The 20,707-nt window shown below is 43.2% G+C and overlaps 1 protein-coding gene across 1 annotated transcript in view; it reads right to left on the bottom strand.

Annotated features, from left to right (window-relative positions):
* The window catches only part of cyth1b (cytohesin 1b), a 140,611-nt gene extending 138,724 nt beyond the window's left edge, over positions 1-1,887 (bottom strand). The window contains exon 1 of the mRNA XM_063221989.1: positions 1,477-1,887. Within this exon, the coding sequence (XP_063078059.1) occupies positions 1,477-1,495 (19 nt within the window). The 5' untranslated portion in view covers positions 1,496-1,887. The remainder of the gene's footprint in view (positions 1-1,476) is intronic.
* Positions 1,888-20,707: the final 18,820 nt, after the last annotated feature.

Here is a 20,707-nt window from a genome sequence, read left to right as displayed (position 1 = left end):
ACACTGTAGGCCTACTGTATGCCTTGCGTGTTTACTACTGTGAATCAATACTGAAATGTAAGCTTCCTGTTGATGTAATTTCATTTCCTGTTCGAAAATGATGAAATGTGATATCCCCAGTATATGGTTTTGGAGCCATCATTCTGCCAAACGTTGCACCTAAAAGCCTCTCTCTCTCTCTCTCACATACACACACACACGCACGCACGCACACACACACACACACACACACACACACACACACACACACACACACACGCCAGCACGCACACACACACACACACACAGCTTCTCTCTCCCTCTCTCTCTCTCACACTGTATATGTCTCTGTCTGTGACACACACACACACACACACACACACACACACACACACACACACACACACACACACACACACACACACACACACACACACACACACACACACACACACACACACACACAAGGCAAACACTCCACTGCAGGGAGTTTCACTGATGTTCTAGCCCAGGATATCCTGTACTTGCTTGCTATTGTCTAGCAGACATTTCATCATGAGTGTGGTGAAAACGGCTGGTAGTAAGGAGAAAAAACACGTAAATACACCTCGCTATGGCGTAGGGGTGCCGTTACAGACTAATTAATTAAGAAACACATTTCGCAATTACATTGAAACATCTCTCTCTCTCTCTCTCTCTCTCACACACACACACACACACACACACACACACACACACACACACACACACACACATACACACACATGGGCATATGTACACGACCCCTGCACGCGCAACACTTGTGTCTTTTCGGGTACATAGGGCACTTAGCCGATAAAAAGCGAGAGTATAAATAATTTAGACACACCACCCACGTTCTCTGGGGCTGCAGCAGCAAGCTGAGAGCAGTGACGACGTGTGTGAGCAATTTCACTGGCACTTCACTCACCACTAGTTTCCATGCATCTCCACACGAAATAGCGTGGAACGTGGAACTTGGAATGCAAACTATCCGAATTCAGTTGAGTTCTATATTCTAATTTTCCACGGATAATAACCTATAGTCTGTGACAGGAAAGGCTGTCAGCTCAGTCTTTGTGTCAACATCGTTCTGCTCGGATCAGCTGATCCACCTGGCCACTGCAGCGGTTTCATGTCAGATTCAGAAAGTTAGGCTACTCCACTTACAGGTAGTTCACAAGAGCCAAATTACATCTGCATTATGCCGTAACGCGCAATCAACAAGCCATGAAAGCAACCAAACAGCAAGTTCTCCTTTTTCTGTCCGTTATTTGCCTTTGGCACCAGATCTGTGAAGCAATGCTGAGGTAGAGCTCTAGCCTACGCCACTCGACAAAAAACAACTGTTTTAAACCCTGCTCTAAAACCTTCTTTACACTAAAACAGACAGATAGGTCAGGTAAGTTGGGCGCAATGATTGTTGAGTTTATTGGGTTATAGCTGTAGCCTATGGAAATACTTGAAATAGTCTCCTACCGTAGTTTTCATCCTCCATCCTGCGCCGATGGTTATGGCTCCAGCCGCTTGAGAGAGTGAATCCACCTACACCACCCAGGTTCGGCAGAATACCACTTCTCTTCTCTCCGTCTATTTTTGGACGTCAACACCTTTCACACAACACTCCTCTGCACGCTCTGTCACACACGGCAACGGCATACAGTCCACGCGCTCAATCTCCTTCCCGTGCAGGTGTGTTCGCGGATGAATGCCATGCAACTCTTCGTGACAAGTATTCCGCATGTGAATGAGGTCATAAAATGTAGAGCTCTAGTAAGCCTAGGCTGTAGGCTTGACAAGACTCGTCTACTCTTCTAATATCCTCAAAACTTTATCAGTGAATGTCAGCTACTTTTTGGTTCGACTGGCAGCATGCTGTTTTCCACGGATCTTGACTAATGACCACGTTGGATAAATTCCTCAGCCGTTAAAATATGGACAAACTTTAATAAATCATTTATTATTCATGACAAGCGCTATGACGTGGGAGTGGAAATGCTTCAAGCCAATCCGGAGAACCATTTGAAATTGGAGATACCCAAGACACAGATGTGTTATTTGTCACTTGTGCCCTGAGTTGTATACTTTAAGCTATATAATTACAACATTAATGGTATGGTATTACAAACTTGAAACCATGTAATATCATGCCACTGGTATTTACACAATTAAATTAATTACATCTGTATTAATATTGTTAATACCATTTCTAGGAGCCAGACTAGAGCAATCATGGGAAAACTATTAGGGCGTCATGCTTGTAGCCCAAAGGTTGTCGGTTCGACTCCCGACCCGCCAAGTTGGTGAGGGGAGTAATCAACCAGTGCTCTCCCCCATCCTCCTCCATGACTGAGGTACCCAAGCATGGCATCGTCCCGCCGCACTGCTCCCTAGGGGCGCCATTGAGGGCTGCCCCTTGCATGGGTGAGGCATAAATGCAATTTTGTTGTGTGCAGTGTTCACTTATGTGCTGTGGAGTGCTGTGTCACAATGGAAGTCCATTTCTTCCAGGGGTGTCAAACATAAGGCCACGGGGGCCGGATGTGGCCTGCCAGATGGATCAATACGGCCCCAGACTTGTGAAATTAAAAAATAAAAACCTAAGCATGTCAAAAAAGAGGTACATCTGTACAGATACAAAGTTGCTGCAGATTTCAGGTTTTCAATATTTGTTATAAAATTAGTCTTTTTTAAGCATATTTCATACAGTAATGCCGGCAGGCCTATTCACTAGTTGCTGAAAATACTCAACTACATCATAACAATATTGCTATGACAGCACGGAGAGCCTTCAGTAGCAGATTATGTAAGTCGTAGCTATTACAATTTTGGTGACAGTAACTGGGCGAATACACCGGCCGCAACGCGATTGAAGCGACAGAGAACCGCTTCTGTTCAGCAGCAAGCAATATGAGCGATTGAAGCGACTAGAGTATGTCTGTTACAAGCAGAACGCAAGCATTCAAACAATCCCATTGGCTGTGGTCACTGACCTCTATACAGTCATTGGCTGTGGCAGGTTGTCGCCGAATCACGTCATATCTCATTTGCATAACATTTCCAGGAGTTCAATTACAAACTGTCGCTCTCTGCATGCAAATCACCTCTAGTCTCCGGAATCGCTTTTGTCGCGCGACTCAATACAAAGTCAATTACTTCCGTCGCTCGCCTCGCTCATGTCGCGGCCGGTGTATTCGCCCGGTAAGGTTATAACATTTTACGTTAAAAAAAGGGTCTCCCCAATGCCCCAGGCCCTGGAACTGGCGGACCAATCACAACGCAGGAGATTTGTTTTTAATTTCTTTGGATGCAAAGCGGACAGGGTTTTGAGGGAATGACGACAAAGTGTTGGCCAATGGGCACAGACACGGTTTGAAAAACAACAGGTTGTTCCCATTCCAACAATTTTCGGATGTCTCATTTATCGGGGCCAGACTAAATTATTCACATTTAATCTTACATTTAGTCTGGCTTGACAGGCTAGGCCACAACCTTAATACAGACAAAATTGTGCAGACCCCCTGCAGTCTCTGGCACCCCAGTTTTATGACATTGTGTAAAGATAATTGTCTGAAGAGAATATGGAGAGAAAATGGTTTGCGAATTAACTTGTCAACACTTGAACGCATCATTTGGAGGACGAGAGCTCAAAATGATTATATATTAGTGCTGCTATATGCTAGCTTGGTGGTGGGACCAGTGCTTTAGTTATGTTTTTGATTTTTTTGTTTTTGCTGTTATTGTTCGATTGCTATTCATTTCTTGGCTTGCCTGTATGCTTTGTTGCTCATTACTTTATCTGCCATCATTTCAACTTTTACCAGGTTTATTGCATCATGTTTATCATGTCTGTTTTCAGCTCATGGCTGTTTTCCATTACGCTTTATGGGCTTTTTTTGTCTTCTCTGAGTTGCTAGTTTGGTCTCATGTTGTGTTTTTGTAACCTACATAGGCTACATTTTCTATTGTCTACTGTATTCTCCAGACTGATGTCTGCATTACAGAAATGTTGTGACATACTTTCCGCTGCTGCTTCTGATATTCCTGTTGAGCATTTGAGGTAGAGCGGCCTATGTTTATTTAGGTAATTTTAGTATGTTACGTAACAAATTCTGTTCACACAAAATGTTCACACATATTTATTAAGTAATAAAGTAATAAACTAAGTTTTGCTATCCTAGAGAGGTCCATCACTGGAGGTCCATCCACTGACCTGAATATTAATATAGGCCTACGTCAGTGGATCCATGTATATGACAAGTGTACATTTCCAAGTCATATAATGACTTCTTAGAAATTCATGGTGGTGGTGAATGAAATGGGATGAATAGAACAACGTTTGTGAATGAGCAGCATGACATCTTGACATAAACTGCTGAATAACTGGATACTCTACAGTACCTTTAACCCATTGATGCTGGATGTTGCAATGCGAAACCTTGACCCTGGCGCCTGGAGCTGCATGACGCAACATTCAGGCTCAAAAGATTTTAGACATTTTTATTAAAAATCTTGGTATGCTAGAGTTGAATGACCACATTCTAATTGAAGATGAGGATCTTATCAAATGCAACGTATTGCATGTGCTTCAGAGGCTGAGATATTTAAGTTTTTATAGGCTGAGGGCAACTTTTCTTAAAAAGGGCTTAGGCGTTCAGCAGCCTTTTTTGCAGGTGCTTTAGGCATCAATGAATTAAGGTAGTGTTTCTCAACGCGGGTGGTACAGCCCCCCAGGGGGCGTTGAGAAGGTTACAGCTGAGAGTGGGTGGGGCTTAGTTGTCATGGGGGGGGGGGGGGGGGGGGGCATTCGTTTATTTTATTTTTTTAATACTAAGGGCTTATGATGTGGTCAAGGGGGTGTTGGGAGGTTTATGATGAAGCCAATGGGTCGTTTGTTCAAGACAGGGTCCCTTCTGTCCCATCTCCTGGCCAAATCTGACCATATCAAGGCCCCAGTCCACTCCAAACTCACCTCAGAAGAACTTCAACTGTGTTCTCAGTTGCTCTGTTTTACCCAGAATCTCATGACTGATTATTTTTGATGGACAGAATCAGGGTCGTAACCAGACATGTTAAAATACTGAGGTCAAATACTGCATGCTGTACTGCATACTGTACATTTAGAATGCCTCAAACACTTCAGTCAAACTCTTGAGTTTGTTTTCATTAATCACTGCCTTGAGGATAAATGGGGGTGGCGTATTAATTTATCATTGTTCATCATATATCGATTTTCATCATAGATAAATTTTACAGTACTGAAAAAAATACAGAGGACATGACCTCTGTGTCCTCAATGGTAGTTACGGCCATGGACAGAATAATACCATCTAATCCTCAGCTAAAATAATGGAGATTGTGTGCATTGCAGGTTGGTCAGTGCAAGAGCTCCATGCAGTTGTTCCATGTGACCAGTAGGAGGCCCTGTGCTGTACAAGGACAGAGCAGGGGTGGGGAACCATTTTCAATCGAGGGCCACTTCAAATTTGATCAAGTCCTCCAAGGGCCGTACTATGAACACAAACCAGGATTTCCCTCTGTATTTTAGGCCTCTGCACAGTGACTTCTGACACTCCTGGGCACTTTGTTGGTCACTTTGTCTTGCCCTGCTCTGTGCCACTGTAGATGAACTGCGTTTGTTTAATGAAGCAAGTCCCTTCTTCATTCATAATCTCATGTCTTTATCTCTCCTCTTCTAGATGGTTCGATACAGACTTCATCTGAGTCGCACAAATTCCTCACCTCCTCCTGAAAAGGTCCATCACCTACCTGACCTGTGGGGATGAGTCCGCCTGACTGTGCCTTGAACATGTGCTTGAATTTGTCACAGTGATGTCTCCCTGATGTCTTGCTGGCTGTAATAGCTATAATAATAATAATAATAATAATAATAATAATAATAATAATAATAATAATAATAATAATAATAATACCTGTGTTTGTATAACACAAGTCATACAGGGCATGCAAAAAGAAGACAGGTAAAGGCAAAAGCTATGGGGTTGTACCCACTTGCTATATAACTATAATATAATAACATGGAGATCTATATATAGCATGTCTATGGTTGTACCCATCTTGCTGGCAAATCAGGTCATGATAAGAGATTGAGATTGAGATTGAGATAGAGAGTGACCATCTCTGTCATCTCCGAGATTAGAGCTGCAATGCCAATCATGTCCAGCTGAGGTCAGTGTAAGCATTTTGGTAAGACGAGGCCTCTCCAATGCAAAAAGATGAGCAGAAACTCTTAACACGCAATCGATGGCCAAAGTGAATAAATGTTCATGCTTATTGGTGTTGCTATTGGCACTGTGACACAGTAAAGTTTATGACATGTAAACAGATCTTTGATCTTCTCAGAAGAGGTATTGAATTAATGCTGAATTACTGCACAGCACAAGCATTGTTTATTGTTAAAACAGTGCCCATAAGCTGTTGAAAAGCTCAACTCACTTTACTATTATAATGTTACTTTAAAACACGAGCCCATATGCTGACCACATGATGGAATGTGATTTATTTATATTAAAAACAGTTTTGGGCCCTGCCCTGGCCAACCGGTAAGGTACTCATCTGCTATGCACTGTAAACCCAGACATCAAATGTACTTACCAAGACTAATTAAAATGCACTAAAAAATAGAAGTTTGATGGCATTTCTGAAGAATACTGAGTATTGACAACTTATTTGAGGAAATAGTTGTTCAGATGAATATGTTTTAGTTGAATGGATTAAATTCATAAGTTTTGGTTATGACCCCGCCTCTTTTTCTTCAGGCTGCACCAACTGGCCTCTACCCAGATGTGGGCAGTTGAATGTATTCCTGCAGTGTGTTTCATGTTAACAGATCGTTTCAAATTTCAACTGACAATATGGCCACGCTGCAGCATCCAATTTTAAATCAGAATATTGCCACCTAGTAAAATTAGGCTATCTTGTGAAGTGCCATTGCACAATTGAAAGTCAAATGCTGCATGACATAATTGACATTGCCTACCATCAACCAGGAACAATGGTAGTGCCCAATCAACCTGTCAATTAGTACCTGCCCTCACTTGAGTACATAGGACTGTTACAAGTTCATTGAATTACTACCTGCAGCTGCCACATGCCTGATTACTCTGGTCACATGGTTAACTTTCACCTCTATAAAAACTCAGACTGTCACAATGCTTGAGTTGCTTGCCTAAATGACTGGTTCGCTGGCTCTCTGTCCGGCTTGTTGGTTAGTGAGCTAACTGACCGACCAACTGACTGTTTGTTGGCCAGCTGGTTGGCTGGCTAACTGACTCTTTTGGTTGACTGTATGGCTGGTTTGTTAGCTGGCTAGCCATACAACTGACTTGTTTGTTGGTTAGTTGGCTGACTAACTGAGTGTTAGTTGGTTAGCCGGCTCTTTGGCTGGCTAGCTGACAACTGACTCTTTTGGTTGGCTGGTGGACTGGTTTGTTGGCTGGCTAGGTATTTAGTTGGTAGTGAGTATTGTGGTAGCAGGTATCCTTTTTGGTGTGTTGCTTACTTGACATTTCAGGATTGTCTAATTATGCTCAACTAGAGTATTCTATGCACACTGGTTAATGTACTATCATCCAGGAGATTACAATAATTAAATGGTAATAATATTGCACATACTGCAGAAACTTGAATTTCTCAGTGGTCATGGATAGTTTGGTCTATTAATACAAGAGAGCAGTGTGATGGACTGGTTCCATGCCACAGTTGTCTCAGTCATGGTGAGGAATGGGAGGTGCCACAATAACATGGTAGCTACCTCTTTTGTGGTGATGAATGGAGGGTTAGGTTAAATAAAATAATTCATTACAGTTAATCTTACGAATGATGGTAAGTTTAATCGACTGGGAATTTAGTACATTAAACTGGGAATTTTGCATACAATAACTATAGATAACAGTTACTACTGTGGAAGATGGTAGGTTTAATCAATTTGGACTTAAGTACATTTAACTTAAACTTTTACATATAATGAGTATATACAACAGTTGAGGTCACAAAAGATTGTAAGTTTAATCATTCATAATTACTTAGTTTTTCTAGGGCAACCACTTTTCTGGGTTTTTGTAAGTAAACTCAACTTATAAGGTTTTACAGTGTGCGGCCGACCCGGGTTCGATTCGCGGCCCGTATCCTTTGCCGACCCCTTCCCGTCTCTCTCCCCGTTCACTTCCTGTCCACCTCTCAAACTGTGCTATCATCAGTAAAGTCATAAAAAGACAAAAGAATACCTTTGAAAAAATAACTTTTGATTTTCATTACAATAAAGGTGTTACAGACAGGAGAGTCCATGTCAAATGGCAAAGCTCTCTGTTGATAAATTGGAAGGAGGAGATGCATATCAAAAACTGACTTTAGATTCAATTGATTTAACCTTGCCCCACCCAAATAAAAGCATGCATTGGGCTTTTAAAGATAAGTGATAGTGTCATAGGATTATACAGGTAGCTGTTAAAACCTGCTGGGCATTGCTGCTTGTCCCACCTCCTCCGGTGCCCATGGGTCAGCTGCAGGGTCATCAGCCAGAAACCATTATTCACCATAGGTGAATGGCGGATGGTGACCTTGAGGGAGAAATAAAGACTTATAACACAACCATTCAACTTTATTGTATCAATAGCAGGCAAACATAGGAAATACACATCCATAAACTACATACATAGCCTACGTTCCATACATTTGATGACATAGAAACTGATAAAGGGCCATGAAGGGTTAAAGGGTTATAAAAAGGCCGCTGTGCACAAATTGGCCAATCATCATCATCATCATCATCATCATCATCATCATCATCATCATCATCTCTCGTTACCAGCAGCGTAGCAGCATAGCCCCTTGTTTAGATTATTTGTTATTTTTTAAGGAACACCGAAAATCCAAAAAACATTCCTTCTGGGCACAGGCTTCACATTTTCCACATAGTTTCCCAGCTGAGTGTATCACCACAGTTTCCAAAATACTTTTTTTGTATGTTTTTTAAAAGAGCATAGCACAGGCGCAGCGACACACATATGCAAACACAGAGGCACATGCATATACATAATATGCACACAAGTGCTGTACACACAGACACTGGTATAAATATGTATGCGCGCGCGCGCACACACACACACACACACACACACACACACACACACACACACACACACACACACACACACACACACACACACACACACACACACACACACAGAGATTCTCAGGCATGCATACACACACATGCACGCCACGTATGCGGGCGCGCGCGCACACACACACACACACACACACACACACACACACACACACACACACACACATGTTCTCAGGCATGCACACATGCGCATTCATGCACACACACACAAACACACACACACACACACACACACACACACACACACACACACACACACACACACACACACACACACGCGCACACACTCTTAAGGTGATTATGCTTCATGTTTAATCTAGGCATGTACCATATCTCTTCTAATGTCAAAACAAAGCCATATTTCTTTTCTATTTGCAGATTCACCACATTGTGTTGCAATGTTTTACAGTGTTATGTGTTATCCCACCCACACGCCCAACCTTCCAGAGATATGAACCTCCAGTGCCTAATGCTATCCCGCCCACACTCCCAACATCCCTGTGAGTCAGTAGAGATATCATCAAAGTGACTCTGTCATAACACAAGATAATTCCCCATACTGAGGAGAGTGAAACACATTAGTGGAAACCACATTAACAATTCAGCTGCTGCTACTTCTAATCTGCGTATAGCTATGGTACAGTACAAACAGATGTGAAGCTATCAGACCGGCAACACAAGCAAGAGTTTGGGGTCCTCCCAGACCAACTGAAGGGCGTCACGGCCTGACAACCGTTAAAGTTGCCATGGCGATGACAATGCAGTGTGCAGTGGCAGAAGTGAGCTTTTAGCCTGGGCCTGCCCATCCTTCCTGTGAGACTGCACAAAATTCAGACGACTCTCCAAAAGGTCTAGTGACAAATCTTGTGGAATTTAAATCACCCTCTGATTTAGATCAAAGCAATGTAAATGCAAGCACTTCCAATGGTTCAATGGTACACGTTTAATTAGGCGGCGACGCAGTTGTGCATTTCTAGTTACATTATTATTACATTACACTTGGCTGACGCTTCTTTTTATTCAAAGCGACTTACAGATATTTACAGGGCATTGGTTACAGTCCCTGGAGCTGTGTGGGGTTAAGGGCCTTGCTCAAGGGCACTTCAGGACAGTTTCACAGGATGTTTCACAAGACGTTTGCAGACTCGTTTTCTGAATTTTGTGCAGCCTCACAGGAAGGATGGGCAGGCCCAGGCTAAAAGCTGACTACTGTCATTGCACACTGCACTGTCATCACTCTGGTTTAATGGCTGGCGGGTTGTGAGGCAAGAGGAGGAGGAGTGGTGTGGTCGGTTGTGCAGTAGCTTCAGTAGCATACAAGGCATTTGATGGATGTATATAGCACACCCTCTGAGAGCTTGAATGACAAGTGTACTTGGCCAGACCAAAGCTCGCAAAGCTTTGTAATCAGGCTAGTGAGGTTTTGCACTGGGCCACAGGAGTAAGACTTAAAGTGTTCTCAGTCCGGAAACGAAGACATTATATGCAATTCACTTCTCTTTATGCCGAACTGGTTTTCCTTAGAGTTCTGACACATTATGATAGGTCATTACAGCGGAAATGAAAACTGCATTTAGCCTGGGCCCATCCACCCTTCCTGTGACGCAGGTCAAAATTCAGTCTGCAAAATTCTTGTGAAATTTAAATAGCCGTTATGTTTTGAATCCAATTACTGTAAATGTGAGCATTTCCCATGGTTTGATGAGCGTGTGTTTAAGGCGTTGACACGTTAGTTCTGCCATTGGCCCCTCGGGTAGACAGTAGTGGTGTCAACAATGATCGATTCGGCGATGCAATCAAATGCAGGCCATGGACGATCCAGAATCGATCCGACAATTTCCAGAATTGATCCGGCAATTTTTTAAAGTTTCAATTACTTCCATGGATATTTCGGGAGCAAATGAATGTTAAATTAAATAAAAGCACTTCAAAACATTGCAAGACTGATACCGACTGATACAGACTGATTCAGAAAACAGCCAATAAATTGTTGCTCAGTATCTGACTACTTGTATTGGCTCATCATGACTGATTAAACATTTGCTTTGCTTTCAGTAGAAATGTAATGCATTGCAATGCATTGTAGAATTGAATCGGATCGGATCGCATAGAATCGAATCGAATCGCTACCTCCCGAATCGTGATCGAATCAGATCGTGAGGGCAGTGCCAATCCACACCACTAGTAGACAGTAGCTAAGCCGGATTGGATGAGCCGTAGCTTCAACCAGTACCACACAGAGGCTTTCATAAACGCAGTTTCAGCTCACCCCACTGAGAATTCGGTTTACAAGATAACTCAGCCAGACTAACCCAAACTTTGTAGTCACTGTAGCCACGACAGTTGGCCTTTGCTATAGGCTGGAAGAGGCAGTCTGCAATTGTCTACAGCAGGGTTTCCCAAACTGGGGTGCGTGCACCCCTGGGGGTGCGCGGCCTGCCTTAAGGGGGTGCGCGGCCTGCCTTAAGGGGGTGCGCGAGCTGAATAGAGCAATGGCGGATATGGTAGTTGTTATCCAGTATTATTATATGGTTGTGACGTCATCTGTCGAATGCTCCATTCATTTCAACGGGGCTCCCCAACGTTCGGACGTCTGTTATTTTTCGATAACGGACGGGTTGGTCTATAACAGACCGCTGTCAATGGCAACAAGACTTTTCACTGCTAAAGCGACTTTTCAACAAGACTCTAATCAGCTGCTGTGACAGCACCCGTTTTCCGGGCTACCGCTGTCAATGGCAACAAGACGTTCACTGCTAAAGCCACTGGCTTGTATACAAGTCAGTGGCTAAAGCGAATGTTTCATATCACTCCGCAGGGGGTCCGGTCTTTTGTCACTCTAATCAGCTGCTGCGATAGACAACACCTGTTGTCCTGGCTAGCCTACCTAGCTGTTGCCTAGCGGTGTTCCACAACGGCACTGTTTTGTTTTGCGCAGCAACAATCTTAACATTAAATAGGTCTAAAGAAATGTCCCCGCATGTGTGAATCATTTAAGTATATCCATATAATAAGCGGGTTAACTTTCGGCGAGTCGGTCGCTTTGTGGAATAGCAGCACTTCAGAGAGAACAAGACCCCTCCGCTCCGCGTCGGGGTCTAAAGATTCTCTCTGTCGTGCTGCTATTCCACGGTAGCGACCTTCTCGCCGAACGTTAACCCTTACTTAATGAACATTAAGTAGTTTTTAATTGTATGGTGCATTGTATACTGGAAGGGTCCATCTGAAGTGTAGTTTAATTCCAAGGCTATTGGAAAAGAGGATTCCCCAAAAACGACTGTGCTTAATATGCAGTGAATGAGCAGTGAAACCATACTTGCGCGGCCATCAGCACACCAAAATATTCGCTCAGGGGGTGCGCGAACCACATTGAAATGTACAAGGGGGTGCGCATGGAAAAAAGTTTGGGAACCCCTGGTCTACAGTAGTGTTCCTCAACAGGGGCTGTACAGCTACAGCTAGTTGGGGATCCCTAGGGGGCCGTTGAAAAAGAATAGAACTGAACAGGGACAGTGCCCATGTGCCATTGGGGGGTATTAGCCTATTTTGCGTCTTAAAACTAAAGGGGGTATTGGGAGGCTTATGTTGAGGTCCAAAAGGCATGTGTTCAAAAAAGGTTCAAAAAAGGTTGAGAACCACTCTACAGACTGGATACTCAGACCGAATGTGAAGACATATAGGGTTCATGCAATTCACATCTCTTTATGCCAAGCTGGTTTTCCTTACAATTCCGACTTGTTATGACGATGAGTCATTGTGGCTGAAATGACAACAGTGTCCGATTATATTTCTTCAGAAGGACTCGCTGTGGTCTGCATGCAGCAAACACATCGGACATGCATAGATGTATAAATAATCACACAGGAAATCCTGAAATGTGCAAATATGGCTATGTGTCCATCAGAGTCTCACCCAGAGCTGGACTGGGTGAGAAATAGGGCCTGGGCACTTTTGGCTTAAAGGGGCCCCTCATAATTAGCGAAAAAAAATTTTTTTTACATTTCTGAAAATATGGGCCTGCGAGGGTGCGGAGCCCACCGGGCAATGCCCAGTATGCCAGATGGCCAGTCCAGCCCTGGTCTGACCAGAGGGAGGTGTTGAGGCCATATAGCAGCACCATAGAGGAAAATACCCTCCATCACTCTCCAAGCTATCGCTACCCCGTCCTCCTGCTATACTATTCCTGGCCCAATGACTCCCTTCAGGGGGGCGGTTGTGGTGGTGGTGGTGGTGTGGAAGAGAGTCAGGTCTGTGTGATGTGGTCAAGTGGAAGCATCGCTTGGATTTTCCGCAAACTCACCCAGGTTTGCCGCAGGAAAACCTCATGCCCCAGTCACGAACAGGTCGGGGCCCATTGAGCCTGGCGCCAAGCAACCAACCACCCATCCTCCCCACCACAACTCCTCGCCATCACCATTTCTGCTTTTGTTGAGGGAGCACCCCGGACAAGCAAAGCCTTCCCTTCGAAGGGAGGAAAGCCCACCACAGGCTATAACGAGATGTTGCCCTTCCCCTCCTCTGCTCTCTTCTATGTGCCAGCCAATGTTTATTTGTGCGCCTTAGGAACACATGGTATGGGAGGAAAAAATGGGAGCATTTGTCATTGTAACCTTTGCCACTAAAAGCAAGTCAGCAGTCGTGGTGGCTGCTACCAGTGCGTAAGTGTCTAATTGAGGTGATGCTATATGGACGCTGAGGTGAGAAAACACATGGCTGTCATCACAGTTTCTATAACTCCACCAGCTGACAGTGCCTGGATAAGGGCCAGGGAAGCTGACAAAGGGGGGAAAAGGGGTCTGTTGTGCCGGGCCCAGAGAGAGAGGGGGCCCAGAATTGGGTCTTCCATTAAATAGTATTTATTGGATGGGGAGCCCATTCTGGTAATTCCGGGACAGGAAAAAGTTGTCGGCGGCCCTGCTGAGGACTATATTGTTCTCAGGTTTCCGTACGTACTTTTAAAAAATGTATATATATATTGCTTTTTTATCCTTTATTTAATAGGACAGTGAAGACTATAACAGGAAGCAAGTGGGGAGAGAGAGATGGGGAAGGGTTGGCAAAGGACCTGGGCCGGGAGTTGAACCCGGGCCAGCCGCATAGCAGATGAGTGCCCTACCATTTGCTCCACAGTAGGGCCATCGTATGTAGTTGAGTCCATGAGTCTATGTGTCCACATTTGTCCGTCTATAATCTCTGACTTTTTGTTTGTGTGACGGGATACGTTTTGAGTGGTTGGACATATTTGCACTGATTTGTGGTAATACTTGATCATACGGAAATTTACTGAATACATTTTAGGGGGCCAACCCTTTCAAGATGACTTCCAAAATGGCAGCAGAGGCAAATTCACATTTTGTGTATATAAAACACGGGTAGAGAGTAAACCCTTGTCAGGTCAAGGTTGAAGGTCAAGTTTTTTCTGGTAAAGGTAGTGGCTGGTATTTGTGAGAAATCACCAATCCTTTCCCCTGAAGGGAGGTGAGAAATTTACACGCATCACTCCCTACTACCTATACTCGTCTCTAGCTCACTCGCTTGTTCACCATTCGCTATTGGAAAGTTCGTTAACGATTCCGCGGGTTTAGCTGCCACTGCAAAAGCGAGAAGTTAAGTGTCTGTAATCCGAACTCTGCATTGCAATAGGCTATTCACATACTCACAAACTTTAGGTGAAATATAGGACATGAAAAATGTACAGTAAGGAGGCACTTGAGGAAGGGCTGTATAGGGGGTTGCAAGAAGAAATCCCTTAGCCTACTACATAATGCCACAAATTATTTTGCATACAATACACCAAATCCTAGCATAGAGACAAGCGTCAAAACGCCTGAACAAGGTCATTTGGAAAAATGAGACCAAGACTGAACTTTTTTCAGCCCCTATTAACACTACACTACATTACGTAACATAACCATGTTCCAGCCTTCGCTATCTGCTTTGCCTGATCTTGAGACCAAATAAACAGGGATGAAGCTATGGTCTCATTCTGTTGTTCCAGAATGTTCCAGTGGGGAGATAATGCTTCAATAACAAACATACACACTCTTGAGCAGTGCAACTGTGTTTGAGTTGGACAGCTGGGTGCTTTGCCCAACAAACTAATAAAATACCTTATTAGAACAAAAGCATCCAAAGAATAAAATGAGAGTGTACATGAACATAGCCCGTTCCACCAGTGGAATGCTGTAATATATATTAATAATAATAATTAGTGTATTTGTATAGCACAGTATCATACAAAGCATGCAGCTCAAAGTGCTTCACAAATGGATAAACATCAATGTTAAAAATGACAATAAAACGTGAGGTAGAAAAGAGAGACAGAAACAAGAGAGAATAGCAAGAAGACAGGAGAAGAAACTAGACAGAATAAATAAGTAGATAGATAAATAAGTAGGCTAGATGTAGAGAAAATGAAATAAGGAGTTTAAAGAAGAGATAAGTAGAGATTATAGAGGCATACGGTCCACACTATGGTAGTTAACTTTTCAATACTACACTAACATGTATTATACTGGGCCTTTAGTAATTGCACTATGACTTGGTCATTGTCAATCTCGTAACAGTAACTTTATAACACTGTGTCTAACTCTAACCCTCCCTAGACAATGGCTCTCTAAAACTATTGTCTCAATTATTATAAGTGTTACATTGGAGTACGGTTTAGTTTAGTTTATTTAGTTTATTTAGTTTAGTTCAACAGGGACCATGCACAATACACATTGATTACAGAAGTAAAACGATGGCTTGTGCCAGATTATAGCTATATAGCTAATTTCCATCTGCAGTCCCTGGACAGGTAAAACAAATATTAAAATACAATAACATAGACAAGATATAAACAAGTAAGCACATCCATAGGCCATAGGTCAAACACACACACACACACACACACACACACACACACACACACACACACACACACACACACACACACACACACACACACACACACACACACACACACACACACACACACACACACACACACACACACATTAAAATGGCATACAGTGTGAGTCATATTTTAAAAACATATGATTAATGTTGACAAGACTGGTTGGTTAATATCCATTTTTTCACACCCCTTGAGAAGGCCTGATAATCAGTAATACTTTTTAGGTTACTGGGTAGACTATTCCATGTTTTGGTTGCCCTGAAGGAGAAGGCTGACTGAGCAAAAGCAGTTCGTCGGATTGGGAGACTACAATCACCCCTAATGGTGGATCTTGACGTTCTGCTCATCAATTCAGAGCAGGGTTGAACAAATGTTCTTAGGGGTGGGGGTGCTGCATTGTGAATAATTTTATGGATTAGCCGCAGATCAGAAAATTGTATGATGTTTTCAAGGCTGAGCAAATTATACTTGCTCAGTATAGGACAATGGTGGTACTGAAAAGATCTTCTATCTAGGACCTTCAGGGCCTGCTTGTATAGTGAATCAATGGATTTTAAGACAGTCTTGTTGGCCTGGGACCAGCTTGATAAACAATAATGCAGGTGGGACATGATCATAGCATTGACATAAGTCACAGCAGCATCAATACTCAGAGAGTTACGGATATGTCTAAAATTTGATATGCTATACTTTACAGTATTACCCAGCTTTTTAATGTGTTTCTTAAAACTAAGAGTGGAATCTAAGGTCACACCTAAATATTTAAACTCATCAACATTATTTAGCTTTGTTCCATCAACATATATGTCTGGAACAACATTTAGTTTAAATCTATTGTGAAAATACACGGCTGGGTTTTAACTATCAGAACCCAAGAAGCTGGCTGAAGTGATAATAGGACTACTTCTGTGCAATGGCTGGGAAAAGGATTTTTCACCAAATGATACGACGAAACTGCACTGATATGTCTTATTGTCTTATGTCTTATTGATATGTCTTATGTCCAAAGATGAAGATAAAGAATGGTCGAGCACCATCATCCATCATCAAACATACCAGTACTAGCCTTGAACCTACGTTCTGGCAAAATATAATTTACTGTCAGTATGTAAACACAAATAAAAAGTACACTTCTTTGCACAACCAAACCAACAGGTCTATCTTTAACCTGGAACAATGAAAGGTGTGTGTGTGTGTGTGTGTGTGTGTGTGTGTGTGTGTGTGTGTGTGTGTGTGTGTGTGTGTGTGTGTGTGTGTGTGTGTGTGTGTGTGTGTGTGTGTGTGTGTGTGTGTGTGTATGTGTGTCAATGAAATCACGCCTGTCTGTGTTGTCTATATACTATTATATTATATCATTATCAAAGGGCCATCTGTCACTGGATGCTCTGCGACCCAGATACTGTAGAGCAGTGCAGGTATTTCCTGTGTGGCCCCCAGGGGCCCGAGTGGGATGGGGGCCAGAGGATGATGTCAGCCAGGGGGCGGTGCTGAGTCAACAGAAGCAGCAGTGGCTAACACACACCCCGGGATTTTCCAAAGGCCTTATATTCCAGTTTAGTTACTAACTCATCTTGCGCCAGCCTCCTTCCCCCCCCCCCTCTCTCTCTCTCACACACACACACACACACACAAACACACACACTTTCCTGTTTTCAAAGTGACACAGAGCTATATATTTTTTACCCCACAAGGAAAGTGGAAAATGTGGACATGCTCCAGAAAAATAGTGTGAGCATTTTACCGCATCCCTGGTGAAAAGTTAACATTAGTATGCCGAAAATAAAATGTGAGTCAACGGGAGTCCCTATAGGTTTGTAATAAATTGATGCATTACAGAGGCAATACATACGATGTACATTGTGCACTTTGTACTTGTAGCCGAGTTCCCATTATCTAACTTCCTTACCACACATATGACAACTAACTTAAAGGCAAATGCAACCAGAGTTGTGTAAGCACTTGAGTATGCAGGAAAATACAAAAATGTAATTGATTTATTGGGGTATAGTGGATTGGGCCAAAGGGAAACTGTTATTATGTACTGTAAGGTTAGTGTTGATAAATCTATGACATTTTTGTATTTCCCTGCATATTCTATGTTGATGTTTTTGGTCAATGAATGGTGGTGTACTGTGTCATGACCGGACACCGCCCATTCTGTCAAACTGTTTTTGTTTACCTGCGCCTTTGACTCTTTCAAAATTGACTCTACCCTGATGAAGCCACCACCTTGTCCGAAACATGTTGCCGTTTTTTACGTTTCTAGTATGATTTAGCCGTTTAATAAAGCTATTTTAACTTTTTGGAAGAGTGCCTTGGATACTTCAACTCTAGTTTTTACAATTTTTCACCAAAGAGCACCTTCAGACAACCGACCGAAGACAAATGCTGTAGCCCTCCAAATTTAACCTTTTGTTCACACCAATGGACTTACTTTCACGTTCACTTGAGTGTTCAGGAATCCCTTTGGCAGAGTCTGTAGGCAGAAGGTCTACCTTCTGATAACTCGTTTATCTGAGGGTCCAACATATTTGTTGATGTTGATCTTCAGTGTCCTTCAGAAAAAACAAAAAACAGAGAAGAGTAGGCTACAATGAAAAAAAGATACAGTGTTCCACAAGGTCAAAAATGCCACGTACAGTAAAAGAGGCCTTTTCAGGCACCCCACAATGATGGAAAAACTGAAGTGTTGAAGTATAACAATGAAGTGTTGACATACTGTATGTATACCACTGGGATGGTGTGCCCAGGGTTGTGGGTACACTCTGACTGTCAGTGCCACCATTTGCTAAATCAGAGGCATGGGCAAAGAATCATCTGTTAGCCTAAAATACCCCTAACCCTGCAAGGAGAGTGCTCAAGTTCAGTCTCCTAATGGGAGATTGTCATCTACTTCTTGTCTTTGGTGATGGCATTTGGCAATTGGTGACGGCTGGCATAAGATGTGTGCTACCGCCATCTAAAGTGCTAAGGGAACACCATTTATTCGCAACCTTAAATAGACAGGTCATCAGCTGGGAAAATTAGGCCTTTCGTCCTACCGCACTTTTCTCTGTGGATTACTGACCAGAAGCCCTATTGGAAGAAATTAAATCATGGGGCCACGTCAATTTTTGCTCAGAATTCAATATGGCCGCCATTTTCCAAAATGACTTGTTTTCATGCATTATTACATTGTACTATAAGGTGATATTCATGAACGATTAACTACTATTCTGTCCTATTTCCTTACATACATGTTTACAAAGGTTGACTAAACTAAAAGAAATGAAAATAAAGTTGGCCACCTTGCAATATCCAAAGGAAAGTGCTGAAAATAATGATTGAAATGCACATACAGAGTCTATGGCTGCGAAAATTAGGCCTATTGTCCTGTCAGGGTTTTCACAGTGGATTACAGACCAGAAGGCCTATTGAAAAAGATTCACCAGCTGGTTGCCATCTCAAATGTGCTCCAAAATTCAAAATGTTCTCTGTTTTTCAGAATGGCAGACTTTCATACATTTTTCTCAATACTGTAAGACCATAATTATCAATAAAGAAAATAATAAAAATAAACCTATTTTCAGTGAAACCTCCTATCTACAGACATGAGTACAAAGGTTGGCAACAGAAAGATGTAAATTTCCTATAGACAATATCCTAAGGATTGTAGTCAGAAAATGATTGAATTACACATACACAGTTGACTGCTGAAAAAAGGCTATTGATCTGCCAAACTTTTCACATTAGATTTCTGACCAAAAGTTTTTCAGGCCTACATTTTTTTGCATAAAGCAAGGGTAAATGTGTGTGCATGTGTGCGCGCGCCTATCCCCCGCTCATTTTTCCCCTGCTCTACAGTGTTTTTCCCCCCACACACTATTCTGCCTCCTCCACCCCCTCACTCATCCCACCCTCCACACACACACTATTCTGCCCCCCAACCCCCTCACTCATCCCTACCATGCTATTCTGCCCCTCCACCCCTCACTCACCCCCCACTATTCTGCCCCCCACGTTCAACCCCCTGACTCAATCTTCCACCACCCCCCCACAAAATACTCGCCCCACCCCCCACCCAATGTGAAAAGTTTGGCAGGTCAACTCCCCCCCCCCCCCTCCCCCCCGGCTCAATTTACCCCTCCCCCCCACACACACACATTATTCTGCCACCCCCGAACCCCCACACACTATTCTGCCCCCCCAACTCCTAATTCAACCCCGACTCATTCCCCCCAACCCCACTCTGCCACCCTACCCCCGCTCACCCCCTCATTCATCCCCCCGCTCCTCCACATCATTCGGTCCCCCCTACCCCCCACCTTACCCCCAACACACACACACCCGGTCTACTGTGTCTATGTCAGTGTATGTAAAGAAGCACACAGGCCACACACACTTGAGAAAAGTGCACTCAGGCACACGCACAGACACAAACTCACGCATGCACACACACACAAGCGCACGCACACACACACACAGACACACACACACACAGACACACACACACACACACACACACACACACACACACACACACACACACACACACACACACACACACACACACACACACACACACACACACACAGTTTGGCAGGACAATATGCCTTTTTTCAGCAGTCCACTGTGTTTGTGAAATTCAATAAATTGACAACATTCCTTTGGATATTTCAAAGTGG

This window comes from Engraulis encrasicolus, chromosome 17 (assembly GCF_034702125.1).
Source record: "Engraulis encrasicolus isolate BLACKSEA-1 chromosome 17, IST_EnEncr_1.0, whole genome shotgun sequence".
NCBI lineage: Eukaryota > Metazoa > Chordata > Actinopteri > Clupeiformes > Engraulidae > Engraulis > Engraulis encrasicolus.
The sequence above is the reverse complement of the archived record's forward strand: the minus strand, read 5'-3'. Positions and strand labels throughout refer to the sequence as shown.